This window comes from Schistocerca cancellata, chromosome 2 (assembly GCF_023864275.1).
Source record: "Schistocerca cancellata isolate TAMUIC-IGC-003103 chromosome 2, iqSchCanc2.1, whole genome shotgun sequence".
NCBI lineage: Eukaryota > Metazoa > Arthropoda > Insecta > Orthoptera > Acrididae > Schistocerca > Schistocerca cancellata.
The window spans coordinates 811306821-811331834 of NC_064627.1; the positions used below are offsets into that span (position 1 = coordinate 811306821).

A 25014-nucleotide genomic window follows, 5' to 3' on the forward strand; every position below is an offset into this window, starting at 1 on the left:
TCGCAGGACGTTCCAATTGCACCTGCCTCTCTGCGCAGTAATCTCATAGGATGATGTAGAGACATCTAGAGTTGTCTGTCTGGTTCAGTCTTTTGAACAGGATAAGCCACCATAAATTTATAAACGCCCCAGTGATATCAGCCATTATGGAGATAGCGTACTTGTCTTCTGAAGCGTTCACATTATATGTTGCGTGATTACCGTATCGTCAATGGATTTCCTTTTCCTGAAACTGTACTGCCGGGAGGGGTGGGGGGTGGTAAGGCTCAGGGGAGGGGGAGGCTCATGACTATTACCTGTCTGTGATCTCTCAGGCTATAACACAGAAGCTTTTAGTGTCCTTTGGCATCTTTAAATATGCGTTAACGTGTCCTCTTTGTTCAATTTACGGCCGTTGTGGCCGAGCGGTTCTAGGCGCTTCAGTCCGGAACGGCGCTGCTGCTACGGTCGCAGGTTGGAATCCCGCCTCGGGCATGGATGTGTGTGATGTCCTTAGGTTAGTTAGGTTTAATTAGTTCTGAGTCTAGGGGAATGATGACCGCAGATGTTAAGTCCCATAGTGCTTAGAGCCATTTGAACCATTTTTGTTCAATTAAGTGTACAATATAACCATATGTTTCAAATGTTTAAAAAGAGTTCAAAACCAAGGGCCAAGTAAAATTAAGAAACTACGCACTTTGTTGCAGGAAGTGGATCGTGGTAACCGAGTCCATCGCATATATGTCTGGGAAGCTTCACAAGGAGTTCCGGTATCGAAGAGAGTATGCTGACATGGCGGAACGCACACTGACGCGTGTGAGGCAAGCTGCCGCCCAGAAAGCGGGCTCCCATTATTCTAAGGTAAACCATGCCATAACCACTGTGTAAATAAGCGGCGCATAAGCAACAGCTATCAACACAACGTTGTGGAAGCTCATTTGTTTCAACTGGAGTATCGAGCATACAGGGTGTAAACGATAACTATTCACAACGTACCACAATGGTGTAGAGCAAGTCGAGATGCACGGTTATATTTAGGACACTTGTAGTTTACCTTGCCGAGAGTCAACAACATCACTGTCCTCGGGTTGGTAAGACGTGCCATAGCCTGTTGGTGATAAATCGATCGTTCATGGGAGGTTGTCATTGCAGATGTGCAAATCCGTCACACCTCGCGGTTTTTCTACATTCCACTAACTTTGCGTCTTCAGAGATGTCCCTTTGCTGCAGTAGAAGCGCTGGTCGTGGTCCCATATGGAAGTGGCTGACATAGTGCTGTAATGGTGACATTTGAAGGAAATCCTTAACTACCTGAACTGCGGAAAAGAGCACACAGTTTGACTTTCTTTAAGCAATGCCATTTAATGATTCCTGTGGTTGTTCACATCTCAGTTCTCCATATACTTAATATGTAGTACAACATTAGGTATCACTTCTAGTCTGCCAATGTAAGCGAATTACACTTTAAGGACCTTCCACATTTTAATTACTTCCAACACACTTAACGCGACAGCACGATTGATCGGCCCGCGGCTTTTAATGGTATTTTTAACAACTGACGAGAGTTACCACGGACACATCAGTTTACTGCGGTCGCGGCTCTCCGACTGCTTCTTTTCATGCAACAGTTAACATTACTGTCGAGAGCCATCACGGATACGTCCGTTTTCTGTGGTCCCCAATCTCCGACTGCCTCTACCAGCATGATATCCGAGTAGAGATAGCACTTTGGATTGCAAAAGGTAGAATAATTCGGATTTTCAGGTATGTTGTATGTATTACATATCTCGTGAAAATCCAAGTTTTAGACCTTCTGCCCTTTGTGCCTTATTCGCCATCTTGAAAAAACTGCTACGAAATGGCCCTGTTTTCAGCTTTCCTCAGTAACTCGCTTCCAGTGTATTTTAGACAGAAATACGCCAGTATCAGTGTCAAAGAGCGTCAGATTTTCTACGAGTTGAAAAATTCAGAACAGCTACTGAGATAAGAGGCTGTGAAAATCTGCAAGAATGTCACGAAAAAGCAAAAAGTTTGATATGTCAGCGGTTTCGAGTTAATAACTTTCTTAAATGCAGTTTTGTGCACAATGCGTAATAATCAGTTTTGTAGAGGATTTAATTCCCGTCGAGATTCATACAAAATATTTGTAATTACGCCCTATACACGCTGAGAAATGTTGCATTAACAATTTTAGTGAACGTGGACTCGTAACTGAAAATACTATCCTCAGTCAAAAACAGTATTCTTGAATGTAATACCGTCTTTAAGCCATTATTGTATGCAATATGTACATGTGATGTACGTATGAGATTCATGTAATTTCTGGGAAATAAATATTTTTGAAGAAAAAAACACAAATTTCCAACACTTTTACGTATATTTCAATAAAATATAGTTTAAAAATAGATCTTGAAATTTGTTTTAATGCTATATTCAAAGTTTTAAGTTAAAAAATCTATCAATTTCTGTTGTTTTGGCTCAAATATGGTTGATGTATAAAATTCACCACTTCGATCAATAGGCAGTTTAACATCTAACTCGCCTTCTTTGATACTAAATTCCGCCTCTAGTGCATTCCCATGTGATTCCAGTCTACAATCAACACATGCAATGGAGCATTGAAGTCCCGCTTTTTGCAGCTGTATTTTTTGTCACAAGTCTTTTCGCATTGGCATGAAATCATGGCCAGCAATGCCTGTGGAGCTGGTTCTTTATTCACTGGCATTGGAGTTAGACCACTAACATCCTTCTTTCAGCCCCACTTGAGGGCGTCTTTTTCATACCCCACCCACGTTTGAGAAAGATGGATAAGTTCTATATGCATGATATTGATCTGCATCTCTTATTGGAAGTAGTCGTGCCAAATCCAATTTGGTGTTGGTTGCAGGTTCATCGCAACTCATCTGCAGAAGTGTCCAAGACACCTCCCTAAGGTGTCGCAAGGTTTTCAGTTGCGTCCACGATCTATTCTTTTACTGCAGCTGTATCTCTGAAAGCTTCACATTCAAGTGTGGTGCAAAACTTAGTTTTCCCCTGCCCAAAGAGAGTGGAGGTGGTTAGACAACCACTTATCACATGGAGAAACACAATGTTTCCCACAATATCTTCATATCTGAAGGATGTTTTGGAATACAGCTCATCAGCTCATCTCCTACGCCCCCCCCCCCTCCAGATTTGCAAAAGAACACGTTGTTTGGCGCTAAAGCTGTCACTAAAACCAAAAGATCGTTGCCTTCTCCAATAACACCAACAAACTCGTGTTCGGAAGAAACAAAATGGCAATTTTCACAAATTAACACATCTGCTTCTTCTACTGCCAGCTTGATGACCATATATGCTCGTTGAATTTTCTTCTGGAGCAATGAGATGAAGTGTAATTTGTGGGATTTGTTATTTTCATTTCATAACAATTAACCTTTTCGTATCTGCGGAAACATGGTGCTATCAAAACACTCGATCACATCTAACCAAAAGCAGTTTTTTTCTGTTCTCCTCAAAATCCTGAGGTACTTAGTTGCCGCAGAGAAAGCAGTGATCATTGAAATTGAAAACATGTTGATTAAACGATCCAAGGAACGTTTTAGGTGCAGACTGGGAAGCATCTCTTCGGAGTAAGCTGCCATCAGCATGTCATTATTAAGTTCCATTTGGTACGAAGAACGAAGCTGCACTTTATTCCCCACTATTTAGAAAATCAGAATGAGTTGTAAGTTTACGCTTTGTACTTGATTCTCGTAGTCTATTTACGCCTCTCTCTTTCACTAACGACGTATCAGTTTCACTCAGGTTTTCAACACAGGTGGAACACACAACCGGACGTGAGACCGACATTCAGAACGAATGAGTAGGTACTACAATACAGTACGAATGCGCACTCGCAGCTGTTAAAAAGTAACTGACTGAAGCTTTGCAACACGCCTCGGGCTGTCCAGTAGAAGGGGGAATGTTGGAAACGTGTGTTTTTCTGTGTTTAAAAAAAGGGTACTTACTTCCCAGAAATTGTATGAATCTCGTAAAGTACATATGTGCATTGCTTACATAATGGCTGAAAGATGATATTTCATTCAGGAATAGTATTTTTGACTGAAGATGGTGTTTCCAGTTTCGGGTCCACTGTCACTAAAATTTTTAATGCAACATTTCCTGGCGTGTATAGGGAGTAATTACAAATATTTTGTATGAATCTTGACGGAAAATACATCCTCTACAACACTGATTATTACGCAGTGTGCACAAAATTGCATTAAAAAAGTTATTAAGGCGAGGCCACTGATGTATTTAGCTTTCTGCGTTTTCTTTATATTTTTGCAGATCTTCACGGCCTCGTATCTCAGTAGCTGTCACGAATTTTCCAACATGTTGTGTACGACACTTGCAGGAAATTTGACGCTTGATAAAGTAAATACTGGCATATTTCCGCCTAAAATGCACTGAAGCGAGTTACTGAGGAAAACTGGAAAAAAGTACTATTTTTTTAAGGTGGCGGATAATGCACAAAGTGGGATTGGTCTAAAAGTTGGATCTTTCGCGAGATGGGTAATACAGGTAATACAGCATATACAAAATACCTGAAAATCAAAATGACTCCGCCTTTTGCAACACAAACCCTTTTTCAAAAGCTATCTCTACTGGGCTATGACCTTCGGGATTGCTGCAACAAAGGAGCCTCCGTGTCACTTGTTTCAGCCAATCCCAAGCCACGGAGGTTTAGTTTTATGCATATACGCTGATGCGCCAAAGAAACTGGTATAGGCATGCGTATTCAAATAGAGATATGTGAACAGGCAGAATACGGCGCTGTGGTTTGCAACGCCTGTATAAGACAACGAGTGGCTGGCGCAGTTGTTAGATCGGTTATTACTGCTACAGTGGCAGGATATCAATATTTAAGCGAGTTTGAACTTGACGCTATAGTCGGCGCACGAGCGGTGGGACACAGCATCTTCGAAAATGGTTCAAATGGCTCTAAGCACTATGGGACTTAACATCTGAGGTCATCAGTCTCCTATACTTAGAACTACTTAAACCTAACTAACTTAAGGACACCACACACATCCATGCCCGAGGCAGGATTCGAACCTGCGACTGTAGCAACAGCGCGGTTCCGGACTGAAGCGCCTAGAACCGCTCGGCCACACCGGCAGGCTACAGCATCTCCGAGGTAGCGATGAAATGGGGATTTTCCTGTGCGATCATTTAACGAGTCTACGGTGAATATCAGGAATCCAGTAAAACATCAAACCTCCGACGTCGCTGCGACCGGAAAAGGATACTGCAAGAAAAGGACCAATGACAACTGAAAAGAATCGTTCAACGTGCATATGCGCAACCCTTCCGCAAATTGCTGCAGATTTCAGCGCTGGGCCATTTACAAGTGTCAGAGTACGAACCATTCAACGAAACATCATCGATAGGGGCTTTTGGAGCCAAAGGCCCATTCGTGTACCCTTGATGACTACACGACACAAAGCTTTACACTTCGCCTGGGCCCGTCAACACCGACATTTGACTGTTGATGACAGGAAACATGTTGTCTGGTTGCACGAGTCTCGTTTCAAATTGTATCGAGCGGATGGACATGTACGGGTATGGAGACATCCTCATGAATCCATGGACCCTGCATGTCAGCAGGGGACTGTTCAAGCTGGTGGAGGCTTTGTAATGGTGTGGGGCGTGTGCAGTTGGAGTGATATGGGACCCCTGATACGTCTAGATACGACTCTGACAAGTGACACGTACGTGAGCATCCTGTCTGATCACCTGCACCCATTCATGCCCATCGTACATTCCGACGGACTTGGGCAACTCCAGCAGGTCTATGCGACAACACACACGTCCAAAATTGCTACAGAGTGTCTCCAGGAACATTCTTCTGAGTTTAAACACTTACACTGACCACCAAACTCCCCAGACATGAACATTATTGAGCATAACTGGGATGTCTTGCAACGTGCTGTTCAGAAGAGAATTCCAACCCCTCGTACTCTTACGGATTTATGGACAGCCCTGCAGAATTCATGGTGTCAGTTCCCTGCAGCACTACTTCAGACATTAGTCGCGTCCATGCCACGTCGTGTTGTGGCACTTCTGCGTGCTCGCGGGCCCCTACACGATATTGCGCAGGTGTACCAGTTTCCTTGGCTCTTCAGTGTATATTGTAACCTCCCCACACGGAAGTATTATTATTTAAATATGAACCATGTGTAAACTCCCACAAAAATAATAATTATATGAATTTTATATATTGTAACCTCTGAACAAAATTGGCTCCCATTTATAATCTCTGTGCAGAAATGCATTCACATTTAATGTAACCACAAAATTCAATTCCTAAACCCGGAAATAATAAAAAAATTCAGTAACCTGGTAAATTTTATGACGACAGCAGCGCTGCGCCTCGGCCCTGTATTCTGAATAAAAAAAGGAAAAATTTTTACCTCAATAAAAACTGCGAATATATCTGCTCTTATGTAAAAATTTTCCGGCACAGTTTCGTGCAATGCTGGCCTATATATTTTTTTGATTCTTGGAAGGAATGATCATGCATTGGAAATATTCTTTAAATTGAAATGAATGCTTTTCTTAAAAAACTTTATATTATAAAAATTATTATTGGGGCATTTTTTAAAAGAAATTAATGACAGTTAATATACATTACTAGATATGCGCAAGGCAGCTTCTTTACCTTCTACAATAATACTCATCCTCCAGAGTCCCACCAGAGCAGACTGCCGACACGCGCACGTACGCGCCGACTACTGTCGTCCACTGCAGACTACTCAAGACTACTGCCGACTAGCGACAAGCAACAACTAACTACATACTACTCTCTGGTCAGAGACTCTGCCATGCCTCGCCCATCGCCGGCAACGCATACGTCTTACAATATATACATATATATTTGGGTCTGGCTCAGCCAGTCACAAGTTTCTGACAAGGGTGGCGCCATGACGTCAGGTTCAAATGGTTCAAATGGCTCTGAGCACTATAGGACCCAACTTCTGAGGTTATCAGTCCCCTAGAACTTAGAACTACTTAAACCTAACTAACCTAAGGACATCACACACATCCATGCTCGAGGCAGGATTCGAACCTGCGACCGTAGCGGTCGCGCGGTTCCAGACTGTAGCGCCTAGAACCGCTCGGTCACACCGAGCTGGCTCATGACGTCAGGCTACGTGTCCCAAGTCCACGCTGGAATCTCCACGTTATTCTGACATCATGTAGTCCTTCTATGCAGACAACAGGCTTTGCGTCGTAGTGCAGAATTTTATGGAGTTTTAGATACTTGTTACCTAACATAAATGTTATATTCTCCTCCTTAATTGTTTTTCAAAACAGGAAATTCTCGGAGTCAATGACAAATTTGAAAAACCCGGGACTGGAGGTGGAAACTTTCATGCTAGTCTGTATTCCTTTCAATTCTGGACAGGCCTCAAACCTAAACCTAATTTATTACTAATAGTGTTTCTGTACTATTTATATTATATTTAATTTGATAATTTGATTACTTTAATTTCCGGCAGTATTTCTCCTCTAACAGTATCATGGAATTTTAATGACTCGTACTGGAATATTTGAATCTTAATCGTGAAATTCAACCCACAGAATTGCGTGTTTGTAATTTAGCACATTCTGTCTTTGTTCACATTTATCAATACTAGTCGTTTTTGCCGTAATACTCACTCATTTATGGTAATTCAACATGTTTCAGAGCCTTGCTGTCTTTACACTTCACTACACATTGTTGACGGAAAGCTGCGGTTGGTTATTTGCCGCCGAGAAACCTCACTTAGGAGATTCTTCCCTCGACCTTTGCTTCATTTTTAAGCCAGGTTTCCTCCGTCTTCTACTCTCCCTCCTATCATACATCAATAAGGTGTTACATGAAACACAGACTTTTTATTAATTAGTAGCAAGTAATTGCTTTCTAATCCCGTAAGAGAAATACGTAATCATTAATATTATTCAAAAGGATGCACCGTTACTGCTATTAACAGTGTCCTTATACGTTATTACATTTGAGTGTCATTAACCTTCCATCTCTTGTCTCTCCGGCTATGAGGCTAACGGTGTGCACCTCAACAGTGCAGAGTGCGCTATATGGAGACAGGGCATCGATCATCGCTTGACCCCACGTATCGGAGGGTAATTGGGCCATTAGTTCACTTTTTGGTCAACACTCGAATGTGTTTCTCTTTGTCAATTTACACTTATGTTTTTAAGTACAACATTAGCCTCTTTTTTATTGCATTCGCAGCAACGCCATGCTTACAATGCGTTACTCTTTATCTTATTTGGGTGGTTATTCCTGTGGAATGGTTCAAATGGTTCAAATGGTCCTGAGCACTATGGGACTCAACATCTTAGGTCATAAGTCCCCTAGAACGTAGAACTACTTAAACCTAACTAACCTAAGGACATCACACACACCCATGCCCGAGGCAGGATTCGAACCTGCGACCGTAGCAGTCCCGCGGTTCCTGACTGCAGCGCCAGAACCGCACGGCCACCACGGCCGGCCCTGCGGAATGCAAGTGTCCTATCTCAGTCTGAAAGAATTCGTTTCTTACACTTCCAACAGTATTCAGTGCCTATTCTTTCGTTATTATGTCGTTCAGATACTCTTGTCCCCCTGCTTTTAGTACATAATTCGGTACTTACTGAGTGAGTGTGTCTCGTTTCCCACCACAAAGGCAACAGTTATTATGTTATGAGCTATGAGCCCTCATAATTTTGGTAGTTTTGTTCCATGCTACCGCATTCTCACGTTTTTATTCGTGTTGTTATTACGCTGCCTCATGATTATTTGCATTGCTCCTGATATCTTCCAGCATATCTACCTTAAGAAGTTTCTACATCTACTTCTACATCTACATGGCTACTCTGCAAACTACACTTAAGTTCCTGGCAGTGGGTTCATCGAACCACCTTCACATTAATTCTCTATCATACCACTCTCGAACAGCGCGCGGAAAAAAAAGAACACCTCTATCTTTCCGCGCGAGCTGTGATTTCTCTTATTTTATTATGATGATCGTGTCTCCCTATGTAGGCCAGCGTCAACAAAATAATTTGGTAGTCGGATAAGAAAGTTGGTGATTGAAATTTCGCGAGAAGATCCCGCCGTAACGAAAAAGCCTTTGGTTTAATGATTCGGATCCCAAATCCTGTATCATGTCCGGGACATCTCCTTTATTTCTCGATGATACAAAACATGCTGCCCTTCTTTAGGCTTTATCGATTTATTCTGTTGATTTATCTGGTAAGGATCCTACACCGCGCAGCATTACTCCAAAAGAGGAAGGACAAGCGTAGTGTAGGCAATGTCTTTAGTAGTGTTATTGCATCTTCTAAGTATTCTGTCAATAAAACGCAGTCTTTGGTTCACCTTCCGCCCAACATTTACTGTGTCTTCTTTTCAGTTTAAGTTGTTCGTAATTGTAATTCCTGGCTGTTTAGTTGAATTTACGGCCTTTTGATTTGATTGAATTCTCACGTAACCGAAGTTTAACGTATTCCTTTTAGCACTCATATGGATGACCTCACACTTTTCATTATTTGGGGTCAATTGCCAATTTTCGCACTTAACAGATATCTTTTCTAAATCGTTTTGCAATTTGATTTGATCTTCTGACGACTATACTGGACGATAAACGACAGCGTCATGTTAACAACCAAGGACGGCAGCTCAGATCGTCTTCTAAATCGCTTCTACAGAGAAGGAACAGCAAAGGGGTTATAACACTACCTTGGGGAACGCCAGAAATCATTTCTGTTTTATTTGATGACTTTCCGTCAGTTACTACGAACTGTGTCCTATCTGACAGGAAATCACGAATCCAGTGGCATAACTGAGACTATACTCCATAAGCACGCAATTTGATTACAAGGTGCTTGTGAGGTACGGTGTCAAAAGGCTTCTGGAAAACTAGAAACGTGGAATCAATTTGAACTCCCTTGTCGATAGCACTCAGCACTTCGTGTTTAATATTACGTTTCTACCTCAGTACTAACCACTTCGTTTTTTACTCACTTCTTACGGCGGAACTGCTTCATCTGCTAAAATTTCTTACTAAAGGGAACACCTTATCTGGTAACCTACACAATGAATTCGTTTTAAATCAGTGTGACCAGTACTGGTTGCCTTCATTATTTAACCTCCTCTACCTTAATAATCTGTGGGGCATTATATGCTACCTACAATATTTCCTTTTCTCTCACTTTTTTCGGTCCTTTAATGATTTGAGCTGTCTGCTACAGCAAGTTTTCTGTCAGAAACTATCTTTTTCGACTTATCAGCCCTTTGGCGCACATGCCCAGTGTAGTGACAGCTGTTAATGCCACTATCTTGGTGTTTTCAAACAGTCCTGAGGATGCAGACGCACGCAGGGCACATCACCAACAAGGAGTGTCCACTGGAGTAGATGGCGCGCATTTGCAGACTCAGAACTGATTGAAAACGCCAAAGAAGTGATATTGACAGCTGTCACCACACTGGGCATGTGCGTCCGCCGCTCGTGGTCTCGCGGTAGCGTTCTCGCTTCCCGAGCACGGGGTCCCGGGTTCGATTCCCGGCGGGGTCAGGGATTTTCACCTGCCTCGAGATGACTGGGTGTTTGTGTTGTCCTCACCATTTCATCATCATCCAGGAAAGTGGCGAAATTGGACTGAGCAAAGGTTAGGAAATTGTACGGGCGCTGATAACCACGCAGTTGAGCGCCCCACAAACCAAACATCATCATCACTGGGCATGTGCGCGACAGGGTTATGGCAAGTATTGTTTTACACATGTTACTCACTTCCTTGTTGACTTATAATCCTCATGCCTACCGTGTTTACTTTTTGTACGCCCATGCAACTCTTAGGTGTATGTCAAGTCTGAATAGAGTAATAATGAATTCGTATTTGTTGGCATTATGTAAGATGGTTAGATATTTCGTATGTTTTTTGTGATAACTCCTACCCAAACATGTGACTACCATTACAAGCGCTGCACCTATTATGAATTGTAAAGTCCCCAAACTATCATAAATATTACGCTACCTCAAACTGGCCTATAAAAATACCATCTAAGCTACATGCAAGCGTGTAGTGCGAGATTTCTAATATTCTCTAGCTTTCTTTGCGAAAACTACTTGTCCTCGATAAAAAATGAGTGGGACCTTTTTGTAGGAAATTTAAAGTAGATTAGTTTTGTACTGGGATAGGTTTTCGAGAGAGGACGCTTTTTTCGACTTAGAGAAAAACGTACTAAAGCTGCTTTGAAACTCATCCCCACATTCACACACCACTGGTCAGGATTTTAAACACGTTGTTGAAGCCACCGACAAAAATTTGCATCTGCATGAATTATTTTCCATATTCGAACCTTTTTGGCGTTCACTGACTAGGTTATTATGGCACCATCTTAGTCGGATACTTCATTAACGTATTTAATTTAATCTGTACCGGAAGGGCAATTAAAGAATAAACTTGTTTAAACGTTACGCAAAAAGTAATTAAGTTTATAATTTGATCTAAACTCAACTATCACAAGCACAATAGTCTCGTAAGCCAGATAAAAGACGATTAAACTGTTATTTTCATGCTTTTAAAATTCACAAAACTGTGAGATTAAATATACACAAACGTCAGTTTTGCAGTTTGTGCAAGACTAAGCTGATCGCGCAAAAGCCCCAGTCAATGAAGACAAAAAAGAACGGATATGCGAAATAATTCGTGCAGTCGCAAATTTTGTACAGTGGTAAGTGGTAAGAAGGAGAGCAATGAACAATATACTAAAATTGCTGACCGGGTGTAAAGAGGGGGGCGGGGGAGGGGGGCGAGTGTGGTGGGGTCGGGGTGCGTTCGATGGTCACTTCTGTACGTGTTTCTTGAATAACTGAAAAACCCCTGCACAAAATTAACCTAAATTGTGGTGTCACCGCCAGACACCACACTTGCTAGGTGGTAGCTTTAAATCGGCCGCGGTCCATTAATACATGTCGGTCCCGCGTGTCGCCACTGTCAGTCCACAACAGTTTGGCGACGAGGATGGGATCCGAACCCACGCGTGCAAAGCACATTGGATTTTGCTGGTCCATTCTGGAATGCTCGATGGTTGGTTGTGGTCGATTCCTTCAGTAATTTTCCTTTTGTTGTCAAGATGTCTTCCACTACGTCTTCTGCCACCATCCAAGCGTTGTCCGCTATCTTTTGCATTGAAGGTCTACCACAGACTATTGTTTCCGACAATGGCCCACAATTCAAGTCCGCAGAATTTCAGTCATTCTGCAAGGCCAATGGTATTCAACATCTGACATCCGCGCCGTTTTCGCCTCAGTCAAACGGTGCCGCTGAACGTTTGGTCCGGACTTTCAAGTCACAGATGTTGAAGTTGAAAGAGTCGCATTCTCGGGAGGACGCGTTATTGATCTTTTTGTCCTCGTATCGCTCTCAGCCCCGCGATGGTCGCTCGCCGGCTGAGTTGCTCCATGGTCGTCCTCATCGAACCTTGATGTCTTTGCTGCATCCACCGCATCAGGTTTCTGTGCAGCGGCAGACTCCTGCTTTTGCTCCAGGCGACGTTGTATTCTATCGCAACTATCGCGGTTCACGGCGTTGGCTCGCAGGGCGCATTCTTCGCTGCCTCGGCCGCGCGATGTATTTGGTTTTGGGGGCCTCTGGTGAGGTGCGTCGGCATCTCAATCAGCTGCGCCTCTGTCGTCGCACGGGTTCTGCCGCTCCCCGTCTGCTTTCAGCGACGGTACCGTCCGGTCAGCGCCCTGGGGACCCATCTACTGGCTCGCCTCATCCCCAGGTGTTACCGACGATGCCTTCCATTTTGCCCCATGGCGACGCACCGCCGCCGCTGCCGCCGCCTGTTCTCCCGCCGGCGCCGCCCGCAGTGGACGCTTCGCTGCAGCCGCCAAGCGCCTCCCTGGGTCACGCGCCGCCGATCGCTTCCCGTGACCAGCTGTCCTCCGCCATGGAACTCTTGCCCGCTCCGGACCACATGGCGTCATCGCGCGTCGGATACCCCGACGCAATGGAGGTCGACCCTTCGGCCCCTCCTGTCTCTTTACGGGCGCATACACCGCATGTTGACGTGCACCCTGGACTAGGTTTTCAGGCGTTTCCTAGCTCCCCTCGGACCGAATGGCCGGGTGCGGGTGGCACAGCCTCGCCTGTTGTTAGGCTCCCCACCTCATCCCATACGTCAACATGGGGCCCTCCCCACGACGAGCGGAAGCCTTATAACACGACCGTTCGCCGATTTGCGGGGGAGGAATGTGGTGTCACCGCCAGACACCACACTTGCTAGGTGGTAGCTTTAAATCGGCCGCGGTCCATTAGTACATGTCGGACCCGCGTGTCGCCACTGTCAGTCCATAACATAAATTCCCTACAAAAACATCCTATTCATTATTTTTCTCTATGACTAATAGTTTGCGCAAAGAGAGCTAGAATACAAGTTGTTACAAAAAGGTACGGCCAAACTTACAGGAAACATTCCTCACACACAAATAAAGAAAAGATGTTATGTGGACATGTGTCCGGAAACGCTTAATTTCCATGTTAGAGCTCATTTTAGTTTCGTCAGTATGTACTGTACTTCCTCGATTCACCTCCAGTTGGCCCAATTGAAGAAAGGTAATGTTGACTTCGGTGCTTGTGTTGACATGCGACTCATTGCTCTACAGTACTAGCGTCAAGCACATCAGTACGTAGCATCAACAGGTTAGTGTTCATCACGAACGTGGTTTTGCAGTCAGTGCAATGTTAAAAATGCGGAGTTGGCAGATGCCCATTTGATGTATGGATTAGCACGGGACAATAGCCGTGGTGCGGTACGTTTGTATCGAGACAGATTTCCAGAACGAAGGTGTCCCGACAGGAAGACGTTCGATGCAACTGATCGGCGTCTTAGGGAGCACGGAACATTCCAGCCTATGACTCGCGACTGGGGAAGACCTAGAACGACGAGGACACCTGCAATGGACGAGGCAATTCTTCGTGCAGTTGACGATAACCCTAATGTCAGCGTACAAGGTAACGTTGACCACGTCACTGTATGGAGAGTGCTACGGGAGAACCAGTTGTTTCCGTACCATGTACAGTGTGTGCAGGCACTATCAGCAGCTGATTGGCCTCCACGGGTACACTTCTGCCAATGGTTCATCCAACAATGTGTCAATCCTCATTTCAGTGCAAATGTTCTCTTTACAGATGAGGCTTCATTCCAACGTGATCAAATTGTAAATTTTCACAATCGACATGTGTGGACTGACGAGAATCCGCACGCAATTGTGCAATCACGTCATCAACGTATATTTTCTGTGAACGTTTGGGCAGGGATTGTTGGTGATGTCTTGATTGGGCCCCATGTTCTTCCACCTACGCTCAATGGAGCACGTTATCATGATTCCATACGGAATACTCTACCTGTGCTGCTAGGACATGTGCCTTTACAAGTACGACACAACATGTGGTTCATGCACGATGGAGCTCCTGCACATTTCAGTCGAAGTGTTCGTACGCTTCTCAACAACAGATTCGGTGACCGATGGATTGGTAGAGGCGGACCAATTCCATGGCCTCCACGCTCTCCTGACCTCAACCCTCTTGACTTTCATTTATGGGTGCATTTGAAAGCTCTTGTCTACGCAACCGAGGTACCAAATGTAGAGACTCTTCGTGCTCGTATTGTGGACGGCTGTGATACAATACGCCATTCTCCAGGGCTGCATCAGCGCATCAGGGATTCCATGCGACGGAGGGTGGCTGCATGTATCCGCGCTAACGGAGGACGTTTTGAACATTTCTTGTAACAAAGTGTTTGAAGTCACGCTGGTACGTTCTGTTGCTGTGTGTTTCCATTCCATGATTAATGTGATTTGAAGAGAAGTAATAAAATGAGCTCTAACATGGAAAGTAAGCGTTTCCGGACACATGTCCACATAACATATTTTCTTTCTTTGTGTGTGAGGAATGTTTCCTGAAAGTTTAGCCGTACCTTTTTGTAACACCCTGTATACTGAAAATCTCGCGCGACGCGCATGCACTATAGCTTGGCGGTGTTTGTAGGCCAGTTCGAGGTAGTTTCTCTACTTGGTAGATCACTGGTATTCCATATCATATTGTTTGTTTCGACGTCCTCTTCACCATTGTGGTTCGTTGCAAACAGTTATCATTTGCACTCTGCATAGCCCTTCGTGTTATCCCCAAATCTACTATAACCAATAAACCCCAATTCTTTTAAGAATATGACTTTCATGTAGAGCTTCAAACTTCTGATTAATTCATAAATGAGTTAGGAGTGTCATATCTTACTCAGTCTCCAGGCTGAGACTTCAGCTTTGAAGTGATGAACCCATATTTCGTCGTCTGTGACGATGTTCGAAAAAAGTTGTCACGATCAGTCTCGTAACGCGCAAGAAATCCGTGCAGATGGTCCTTCGTTGCCCTTGATGGTCTTTTGTTGGGCGGCAAGGAAGCGGCCGGCTGACTGTCCCGCGGGACATGGACAGGTTTGCGCGACCTTGTTGCTGTGATAAGACGCCTCGCCCAGTGACTCACCGTGCTTTTGTTCACTGTCAGTTCTCCGTAGCCACTCCGTAAGCGTCTGGGAACATCTTCGATGCTCTGGTTTTGCGAGAAAAGTAAATGACAGCACTCTGCTTGGAACACTCCTCCCTTATAGAGACCATTGTGAAGGCTACGTATAGCACCGCCAGCTGTCGAAACTTCACGAAATGTGCTATAGGGGCTGAAGTCGGGAATATTCCAAGGTCTCCCACAGCAAATTTCGCATTTTTTTTTCAACTGAAATTGGACGAGAAAAAAGTGTTGCATTACTTATTGGACTCCCCTCGTCGTGCATAACGGATTCCGGAAGTGTTGAGAAGTACACAAAGATCTGATGATGACGTCTACACATGAGAGTACTTTCCGATAATTCAGACACAGCGAAGATAAAATATTCAGACAGGATATTTATTTGAAGCATACAGAGGAGAGCCACGGGCAGCCAAAGCAGAGTATCTGCATTAAATCAACTTCAGCCATCTCTACATCTACATTTGTCATTCACTGCTGTATAATGACCTTTTCTAAGCTTTTTACTCATTACGTTCTTCAGCTATGCGCATCCATGCTGATCCTGAATGTATCCTGTCATTTGCTCAGCTTCGAATATGTTGTTGCCACGGTCAGCTTACTAGGAGAGAAGTGAATGACATGGGTGCTTCCATTTCTCCAAGAATGCGTTACCAAGGACGTTTCATTCTGTGCCTCCTGACTACGTCATACGATTCGAGAAATATTTTCTGTCCTTGGTGTTACTGCATTGATAAACAGCTAGATGTTTTGCAACCGGGACACAAACAGACTCACTAAGCGTGGAACGGAAATAAGGGGATTTGACTGGCTGACTCTCGTTGCAATCAGAATGTATACAGCAGTACAGAATATATTTAGGAATATTTGGATATTACACGTCAAATTCAAGTGAGAATGTAAACAATACTTTAAATAGGTGTACTGTAGAGAATATCTGACACCGAAATATGACTAAAGCTCAAATTGATACATGTTATATCTTTGTGTTAAACATAAATAGTTACTGAAAATAGGAGTGGTGTATTCATGGAAGTTCCTAAGAATCGTGCAACAATTGAGGTATACAAGGAACATGCACAGAAATAGTTTCGGCTACATTTACTACCAACGGTTGACTGAAGTTTTTGTTCACCTACTGCACTAACGGTAAATTTCTGATAAACTTCAATTAAATAATAATTAGGTTCGCCAGATAAGTTGTAATTGGAGATCATAAGCGGTAGACAAGATAAACCTCTGAAACTGTCTACAGCAGCTATTTTATTTCACAAACAAGCTGTCATTGAAAAACGTCAGTTTTTAACGTTATTGAGGTCGTTCAGACTGAAGTTCGATCAGTAATATTGGCACATTCGTACCAACAATGATGACCAGCACACTAAAAACTACAACAATAAACACCGAACTTTATTCGTGACACATACCACACCAGCAGGGGTCTCTTTATGTCGGAAACATGAAACTAGAAACATTTAAGTCCACCATGGCACGTGCAAAGGAGCTATGGCTGAACATAAGAAATTATTTGACGTATTAATGAGGTATGCATCCAACAGAACAGTTAATTGTGCCATGCATCCCCACGCTTTCTTCGAAATACAAACAGTGTTAACAAAAAGTTTCAAGAAACATCACCTGTAGCACAACATATAAAGAGAGTGAAAGAGTACATAGGCCAATACCACTTGAAAAATTTGGCTACCAGAAGAGAAAAATCAAAAGCCTGGTATCGTTGCAACATCGTATTGCATGACCTGTCTCACACCCTAGGAAACTTCGGTAACGTGTTGAGGATCTCAATCCAAAAAATCAGTTGTTAATACCAACTTAATCTTCACTCGTCCCTTCACAAAAAAAGGAACGTTATGATTATCTAGTTGGAAGTAGATCCTGGGTCCCGGCAGATTTCCTGTCAGATTCTATATGGAATATGCAAATGAATGAGTACCACTGATAATGACGTTTTCTCGCAGGCCCCTTGGGAAATGTAAATCATTGTGATTGTTGGTCACACCCATCTACAGTATGATAACAGTATTTCTCTAGAGGACTACTGTTCAACATCACTCACTTTTATCTGTGAAAAAATAAAAAGAAACATGATCTCAAGAAACCAAATTACATTTACAGTTACAATCGATCTACAGTAAGCTAAGAGCTGAATATAAGAAAACTGATTACGTGTTTCTCGCCATGAGGATAGTTTTCAAGTCAGTATGGCATTAACGAGTTGTTTACAATATTGGTTCATATGGGATATCGGAGGAAAAATGATAGCATCGAGCGCAAATGAAGAGAATATGCTCCTGTTTAAACGACTCTGACCGAAAAGTGGGGTGGCAGCTGCCTTCTTCTACTTTCCTCAGCACCTTTAAAAGCTTCCCAAAAATTTTGACGTGCGAACATATTCGCGCTCTTTTTAACATGTAACTCATCTCAGACTCCCACGAAGTCCCCTAACTGTAATTCACTTACGCCCACTAGTGCATCGCTTCCACTCCCGCTTGCTCATTCTCACTCATTCATTCAGCCCAACTCATTGTCATTATTTCATTGTGTCTATCTGTTCAGAGTCTCCGGTCTCACAGCCACAGTCTCCTTCGTTCTGTCCTACTGCGATGTCTCCTCACATTGTTACTGTCTCCCTCTTGCTCTCTCTTACTGCTACTACCTCATTCATTCCTTCCCGCTGCTGCCGTATCTCCTCTCTCTCTCTCTCTCTCTCTCTTTTCCTCGTTGTCACTGTCATAGACTCTGTATTTCACTATCACTACCTCTCACCAACTTCCACTTTTTCCTTCCCTTTATTCTACTGTCATCAATACTGCCTTCTTCACTGTTTTCCTAGCACTGTTCTGTCACTGTCAACTATGTTCCACTGCCTCTTTGTCCCTCTCCTTGTCTCTCACTGGCGCTGTCTCCTCCGCTATTTCCGTAATGTAACCACCGTCTACTATATACCAGTATTTATTACTTCTTCGTCTCTATCCCACTGCCACTATCTCCTTCTCTCTCAGCATAAAAAAGCTTGCATATGTTTGTGTGTCAAAATTGTTTGGAAAATTTTTAAAGATGCTGAGGAACGTATAATGAGGCAGTTGGTCCCAGGCAGTTGTCTCCCAGAACTTTCAAGTCAGCATCTTTTAACCAGGAGCATATTCGCCTTTTCTGTACTCCGATAAGAACATTTTTCCTCTGGTTCCCTTCCTTTTCCTGCCACAGCACGGTATGTTACTCATATGAAAAGAACTTTAAGGGTCAGTAAAATTTTGACAGTTTACTTATGTGAAATTGTTTTAATACACCTCAGACCGGATTTTACAAGCACAAAAATTTTGCGTGTGCTTCAGTACTACTATGGTGTCCCCAGAACCTTTATGGTGATAATGAAAACGCTTTACAGCATGTTTCCCCGTCCTACTTCACTTTATGAATTACGTTTTCGCCTCACACCAGATTCTACGTGCATATTTCACGTGTACAAGGAGAGTAATTTTGAACCTCTGTATCTCGGAAACGAATAAAGATATCACGAAAATTTTCGAGATTGTTCGAGGATTGTATCTTAAGCTTATATATCGTAAAAATTACATCCATTTTCTGTGCATAGCCGTCTTGGAAGCTGGGGATCGGTTTTGGTATCCGAAAACTACATTTTTGGGATTTTTTACAATAATGACAAAGATTTTTGAAAATGGGGAGATGGCATTTCTAGGTAAATGCCTCGGTAATACAACGTTAAAATTTGAGCATTTTGTTGCTGTTATTTAGTATTTTGATTTCATCTCACACCGGATTTTACGTACGTATTTTACGTGTAGATGTAAGATAAATTTGAACCTCCGTATTTCGGAAATAGGTAAAGATATCAAGAAAATTTTCAAGACTATTTGAGATAGTGATCTCAGTAATAAATCGTAAAAATTTCAGCCATGTGCTGTGTGTAGTTGTTTTACGGTCCGCGGCTCGGTTTTGTAGTGAAAAAATAGTAAAAAAAACAATGGTTTGAGTTTTCTAAGGAACCGCTCATGAACTCACGGTGCCTTCATAGGTGCTTAAGGCCAACCGTTTAACTCATGAAATACAAAAAGAACCAACCAATTTTCTCCATTCACCTAAGTAGGAGGATGTTTGTAATATTAATGCTTTGATCCTGTACTTTATGATAGTGACGGTAAGAGGATCCTTCCGTTGAGTATAAAAATGGCCCCTTGCCAAACGGCTATCTCAAACGCTTGACCCTACCTTTCTTTCACCAATACAACCCGATGTATGAGCCTCGGAAGAATCCAGTTTTCATGCGCGAACTTTTGGAACAAATTGGAAGTGCACACTGTTGCATGCGTACCGATTCGCCATATTTGAGGCTAGACCGAGGACTTCCTGACAGACGGCAAGTAAAATTTCTTCCTGGTTGGAGGATTATCCAATCAGTGAGAAGTAATTTTCTGAAACATTCAGTTATCTATGGAGCGTCAGTTTAGGAAACACTGAAAAATTATGTAGTCGAAATATCGCAGAGGTGCAAAGATTAGTTGCTAAGTGTAACTGCAGAGATGTGTATAGTTTTTTTTCTTTACTAAATGCAAATCTATAGTCCAGGTAACTATACAATTAATAGATAACAGGTATTTGTCATGTGGCATGGAAAAAACTGGGTATATCAGCGCTTGTGACATGACATGGAGTCATCAAGAAGGTCCAGTCGAACATGACGTTTCATTATTAATAAGCTACTATCTACAAATCAAATTACTTGTATTGTACAATCAGTAGTGGGATATTGACAATACGCATTGGATGAATATCACGTGTGTTTGTCATTAACACGTCTAGCACGGAGCTGATTTTACTGGGCTCTCCGTTGAGGCGGCAGACACACGAGCCGGCGACCACCTTACATAAGTCGAGTTAAAGCAGTGGTCGTCAAACTGTGGCCCGCGGAACGCATGCCGCTCGAATTCAGTATTCGTGCTGCCCGCGGTTGACAGCCGCGTTTTATTAACAATACGCACGTAACAACTAACAGCTGAATCCAAAAATTTCAGCTATCGTTAAGAGATTCTTAAGAGTAAACACTGTGGTGACAAAAGTAATCGGATACCTTCTAACACCGTGTCGGACCCTCATAGTTGGAAGTCCCCTTCAGGAATGTTGATCCATGCTGCCTCTATAGCAATCCGTAACTGCAAAAGTGTTGGCGGTGCTGGATTTTGTGCACGCACTGACCTCTCGATTATATCCCGTCAATGTGCGATAGGATACATGTCGGGAGATATGGGTGGCTAAGCCATTCGTTCGAAATCTCCAGAATGTTCTTCAAACCATTCCTGAATAATTGCGGCCTGTGACACGGCACATTGCCATCCTTAAAGATTCCATCGTTCTTTGTGAAGTCCATGATTGTAGTCGAACATATCAAGAGAACCAAGTCCATTCCATGTAAACACAGCTCACACCATTACAGAGCCAGCCGGCCGCGGTGGCCGTGCGGTTCTAGGCACTTCAGTCCGGAACCGCGTGACTGCTACGGTCGCAGGTTCGAATCCTGCCTCGGGCATGGATGTGTGTGATGTGCTTAGGTTAGTTAGGTTTAAGTAGTTGTAAGTTCTAGGGGACTGATGACCATAGACGTTAAGTCCCGTAGTGCTCAGAGACATTTGAACCATTACGGAGCCAACACCAGCTTGCTAAGTGCCTTGTTGACAATTTGGGTACATGGTTCAAATGGCTCTGAGCACTATGGGACTCAACTTCTGAGGTCATTAGTCCCCTAGAACTTAGAACTAGTTAAACCTAACTAACCTAAGGACATCACCCACATCCATGCCCGAGGCAGGATTCGAACCTGCGACCGTAGTGGTCTCGCGGTTCCAGACTGCAGCGCCTAGAACCGCACGGCCACAAGGCCGGCTTGGGTCCATGGTTTCGTGCGGTTTGCGCTACACGCGAATCCCACCATCAGCACTTGCCAACTGAAATCGAACTCATCTGAGTAGGCCGCGGTTTTCCAGTTCCAACAGATATGGTCAAGAGTCCAGGAGAGGCGCTGCAGGCGATTTCGTGCTGTTAGCAAAGGCATTCGCGTCGGTCGTCTGCTGCCGCAGCCCGTTGCACGCCAGATCTCGGCGCATTGTCCTAGCGGATACGTTCGTCGTACGTCCCACACTGATTTCTGCAGTTATTTCACACAGTGTTGCTTGCCTATTAACTCTGACAACTCTGCGCAAACGCCGCTGCTCTCGGTCGTTAAGTGAAGGCCGTCGGTCACAGCGTTGTCCCTGGTGAGAGGTAATGCCTGAAATGTGGTATTCTCGGCACACTCTTGACATTGTGGATCGCGTAATATTGAATTCCCGAATGATTTCCGAAATGGAATGTCCCTATGCTTCTAGTTCCAACTACCATTCCGCATTCAAAATCTGTTAAATCCCGTCGTGCGGCCATAATCACGTCGGAAACCTTTTCACATTAGTCACGTGAGAACAAATGACAGCTCTTCAGTGCACTGCCATATTATACCTTGTGTACGCCATACTGTCGCCATCTGTATGCGTGCAATCACTATCTCATGACTTTGTCACCTCACTGTAATATTATTGCTCAGTAGTAAACAGAAATACTTACAGAGACTGTAATATTTTAAGATGTGGTGAATTTTAATTGACGTTCGCTAATTCGGCCACGAGCTGCTGTTAAATTTTTTCCATAGGGGCAGAGGGGTCGGTAGCGCGTACACTGCGGGGTTTGAGGGTGTGAGAGGAAGGTGGTTTATTTCTTCCAGTAATGACAACTCCCGGGCGCGCCTGCCTCGTAACGATCAGCTGTTACGGTATAAAGTCTGGCACTGAGGTGACATGGACTCGTGAATGTTCATTACAGGGACGGTTATAGTCACATGCCGTATATATTTGTAACACAGAAATAAGAAATTAAGGCTGTTGTAATACAACGCAAAGAGTAGAAGGAAAATGATGTTCACATTATTTAGTAAACATTTACGATCTTGTCTCATACTGCACACACGATTTAAATTTAAGAATAATTATTGTCATTAATCAATTAATCATCCGCTCACAGAAACAACACAACAACATTTCGTCAGGCAATTACAGTCTCTCAGCTTTGGGATAGCTTCGGGTGCAAGCAGTCTGAAACAGAGAACCGTTGACACGAAATATTCCGAATGCTGCCGACTTCTAACAGTCATTACTGGAGGCCCAGCGCCCCCTTACTATAGGTACTCAATTGGGGGCTCATTTATGTAGGTTACTAATTAATAACAAGACTGTTACGCAAGTGGCATGACGTGCCGTCACACAATGTCAGTACTGGTTCTTGAGCAAAAGCATTTGACAACCACTGAGTTTACATTTACCCATGTTATATGGATGTTGTTTGAGGTCTGCGACTGCATTATAACATTATGAGGAATAATTTATATTGCTGCAGTCACTTGTTACTAATATTTTATTAGCACACTACATTTCGGCAGATTGATGCCATCATTAGGTGCATTATATAGTACTTATACATCAGCTGATAAGTTATGTACATTAGCTGTGTGTGCCAGTGGGGTTAAGAATCGAAAAATGAAGGTGTGTGGAAGGATAAAGGTGTTCAAGTGTCTACATTATGTGAATAGCATGATTAGGCAATATATTAGTACGTTTACTGACATTTCTGTTGGCGATTTCATTTTCTGGCACACAGAGCACAGTAACAGGTAAATCACAACTTAGCATTTTCACAAACATCTGTTTACATATTTCCAAAGGGTTTTAAAATCTGAGATAAACTACTTACAATTTCAAAGATTGTTAACATCTTTCCAAAGAGTTATAAAATCTAAGCTAAACTAGTTACAACACAGTAATGTATATCTGTAGTGAAAATGATGACTTTTATCTAGATGTATTGGCAATACAGAGAATGTTACATGGATTCTTAACGAAAGGTATTCTGTCAATGAAATAAACATTTAGTGTTGGAGAAGTTTCTGAAAAATTTAACATTATTACTTTCAAGCTAATCATTTAATAACACATCTCCATGTGCTGTGCCATGAATGAAGATTTCCAGTTCTTCATACAAGTCCATTTGGTGTCCATTATTCTTTTTATGTAATATATGAAGATCATTCTCAATATTATGGAAGGTGGCCTGTGTCTTTTATGTGGGTGGCTATGCTGATCTATTGTAATTGTTAGTGTTGTAAGCATTTATGTGTTAATTATATCTTGTATGGAAGTCGCTACCAGTTTGGCCTGCAGCAAACTGCAACACACACTGAGACACAATTTATACACACAGATGGCTATACACTCACAATCTGGCATCTACAAAATAGTATGTAATACCTGCAGATCCCTCTATATAGGCCAAACTGGTAGAGACTTCCAAACAAGATATAATGAACATATAAATGCTTACCACACTAACAACTACAATAGATCAGCATTGCCACCCACATAAAAGAAACAGGCTATCCATTCCATGATATTGCGAATGATCTTCATATATTACATAAAAAGAATAAAGGGCACCAAATGGATTTATATGAAAAACCGGAAATCTTCATTCATGGCACAGCACATGGAGATGTGTTATTAAATGATGAGCTTGAAAGTAATAATGTTAACTTCTTCAAAAACTTCTCCAAGATTAAATGTTTATTTCATTGACAGAATACCTTTCATTAAGTATCCATGTAACATTCTCCACATTGCCAATACATCTAGATAAAAGTCTTCATCTTAACTACAGATATATATTACTGCGTTGTAAGTAGTTTAGCTTAGACTTTATAACTCTCTGGAAAGATGTTAACAGTCTTTGAAATATTGTAAGTAGCTTATCTTAGATTTTAAAACTCTTTGGAAACATGTAAACAGATCAGCATGAGATTTTCACTCTGCAGCGGAGTGTGCGCTGATATGAAACATCCTGGCAGATTAAAACTGTGTGCCCGACCGAGACTCGAATTTGGGACCTTTGCCTTTCGCGGGCAAGTGCTCTACCAACTGAGCTACCCAAGCACGACTCACGCCCCGTTCTCACAGCTTTACTTCTGCCAGTACCTCCTCTCCTACCTTCCCAACTTTATAGAAGTTCTTCTGCGAACCTTGCAGAACTAGCACTCCTGAAAGAAAGGATATTGCGGAGACATGGCTTAACCACAGCCTGGGGGATGTTTCCCGAATGAGATTTTCACTCTGCAGCGGAGTGTCCGCTGATATGAAACTTCCTGGCAGATTAAAACTGTGTGCCGGACCGAGACTTGAGCTCGGGACCTTTGCCTTTCGCGGACAAGTGCTCTACCAACTGAGCTACCCAAGCACGACTCACACCCCGTCCTCACAGCTTTACTTCTGCCAGTACCTCGTCTCCTACCTTCCCAACTTGGTTCGCAGGAAAGCTTCTGTAAAGTTG

The 25014-nt window shown here is 43.0% G+C and overlaps 1 protein-coding gene across 1 annotated transcript in view; it reads left to right on the forward strand.

Annotated features, from left to right (window-relative positions):
- Positions 1 to 25014, forward strand: part of LOC126158826 (galactoside 2-alpha-L-fucosyltransferase SEC1-like) — a 111872-nt gene that overhangs the window by 67275 nt on the left and 19583 nt on the right. Inside the window, exon 4 of the mRNA XM_049916470.1 lies at positions 687 to 840. Coding sequence (XP_049772427.1) covers positions 687 to 840 — 154 coding nt within the window. The remainder of the gene's footprint in view (positions 1 to 686; positions 841 to 25014) is intronic.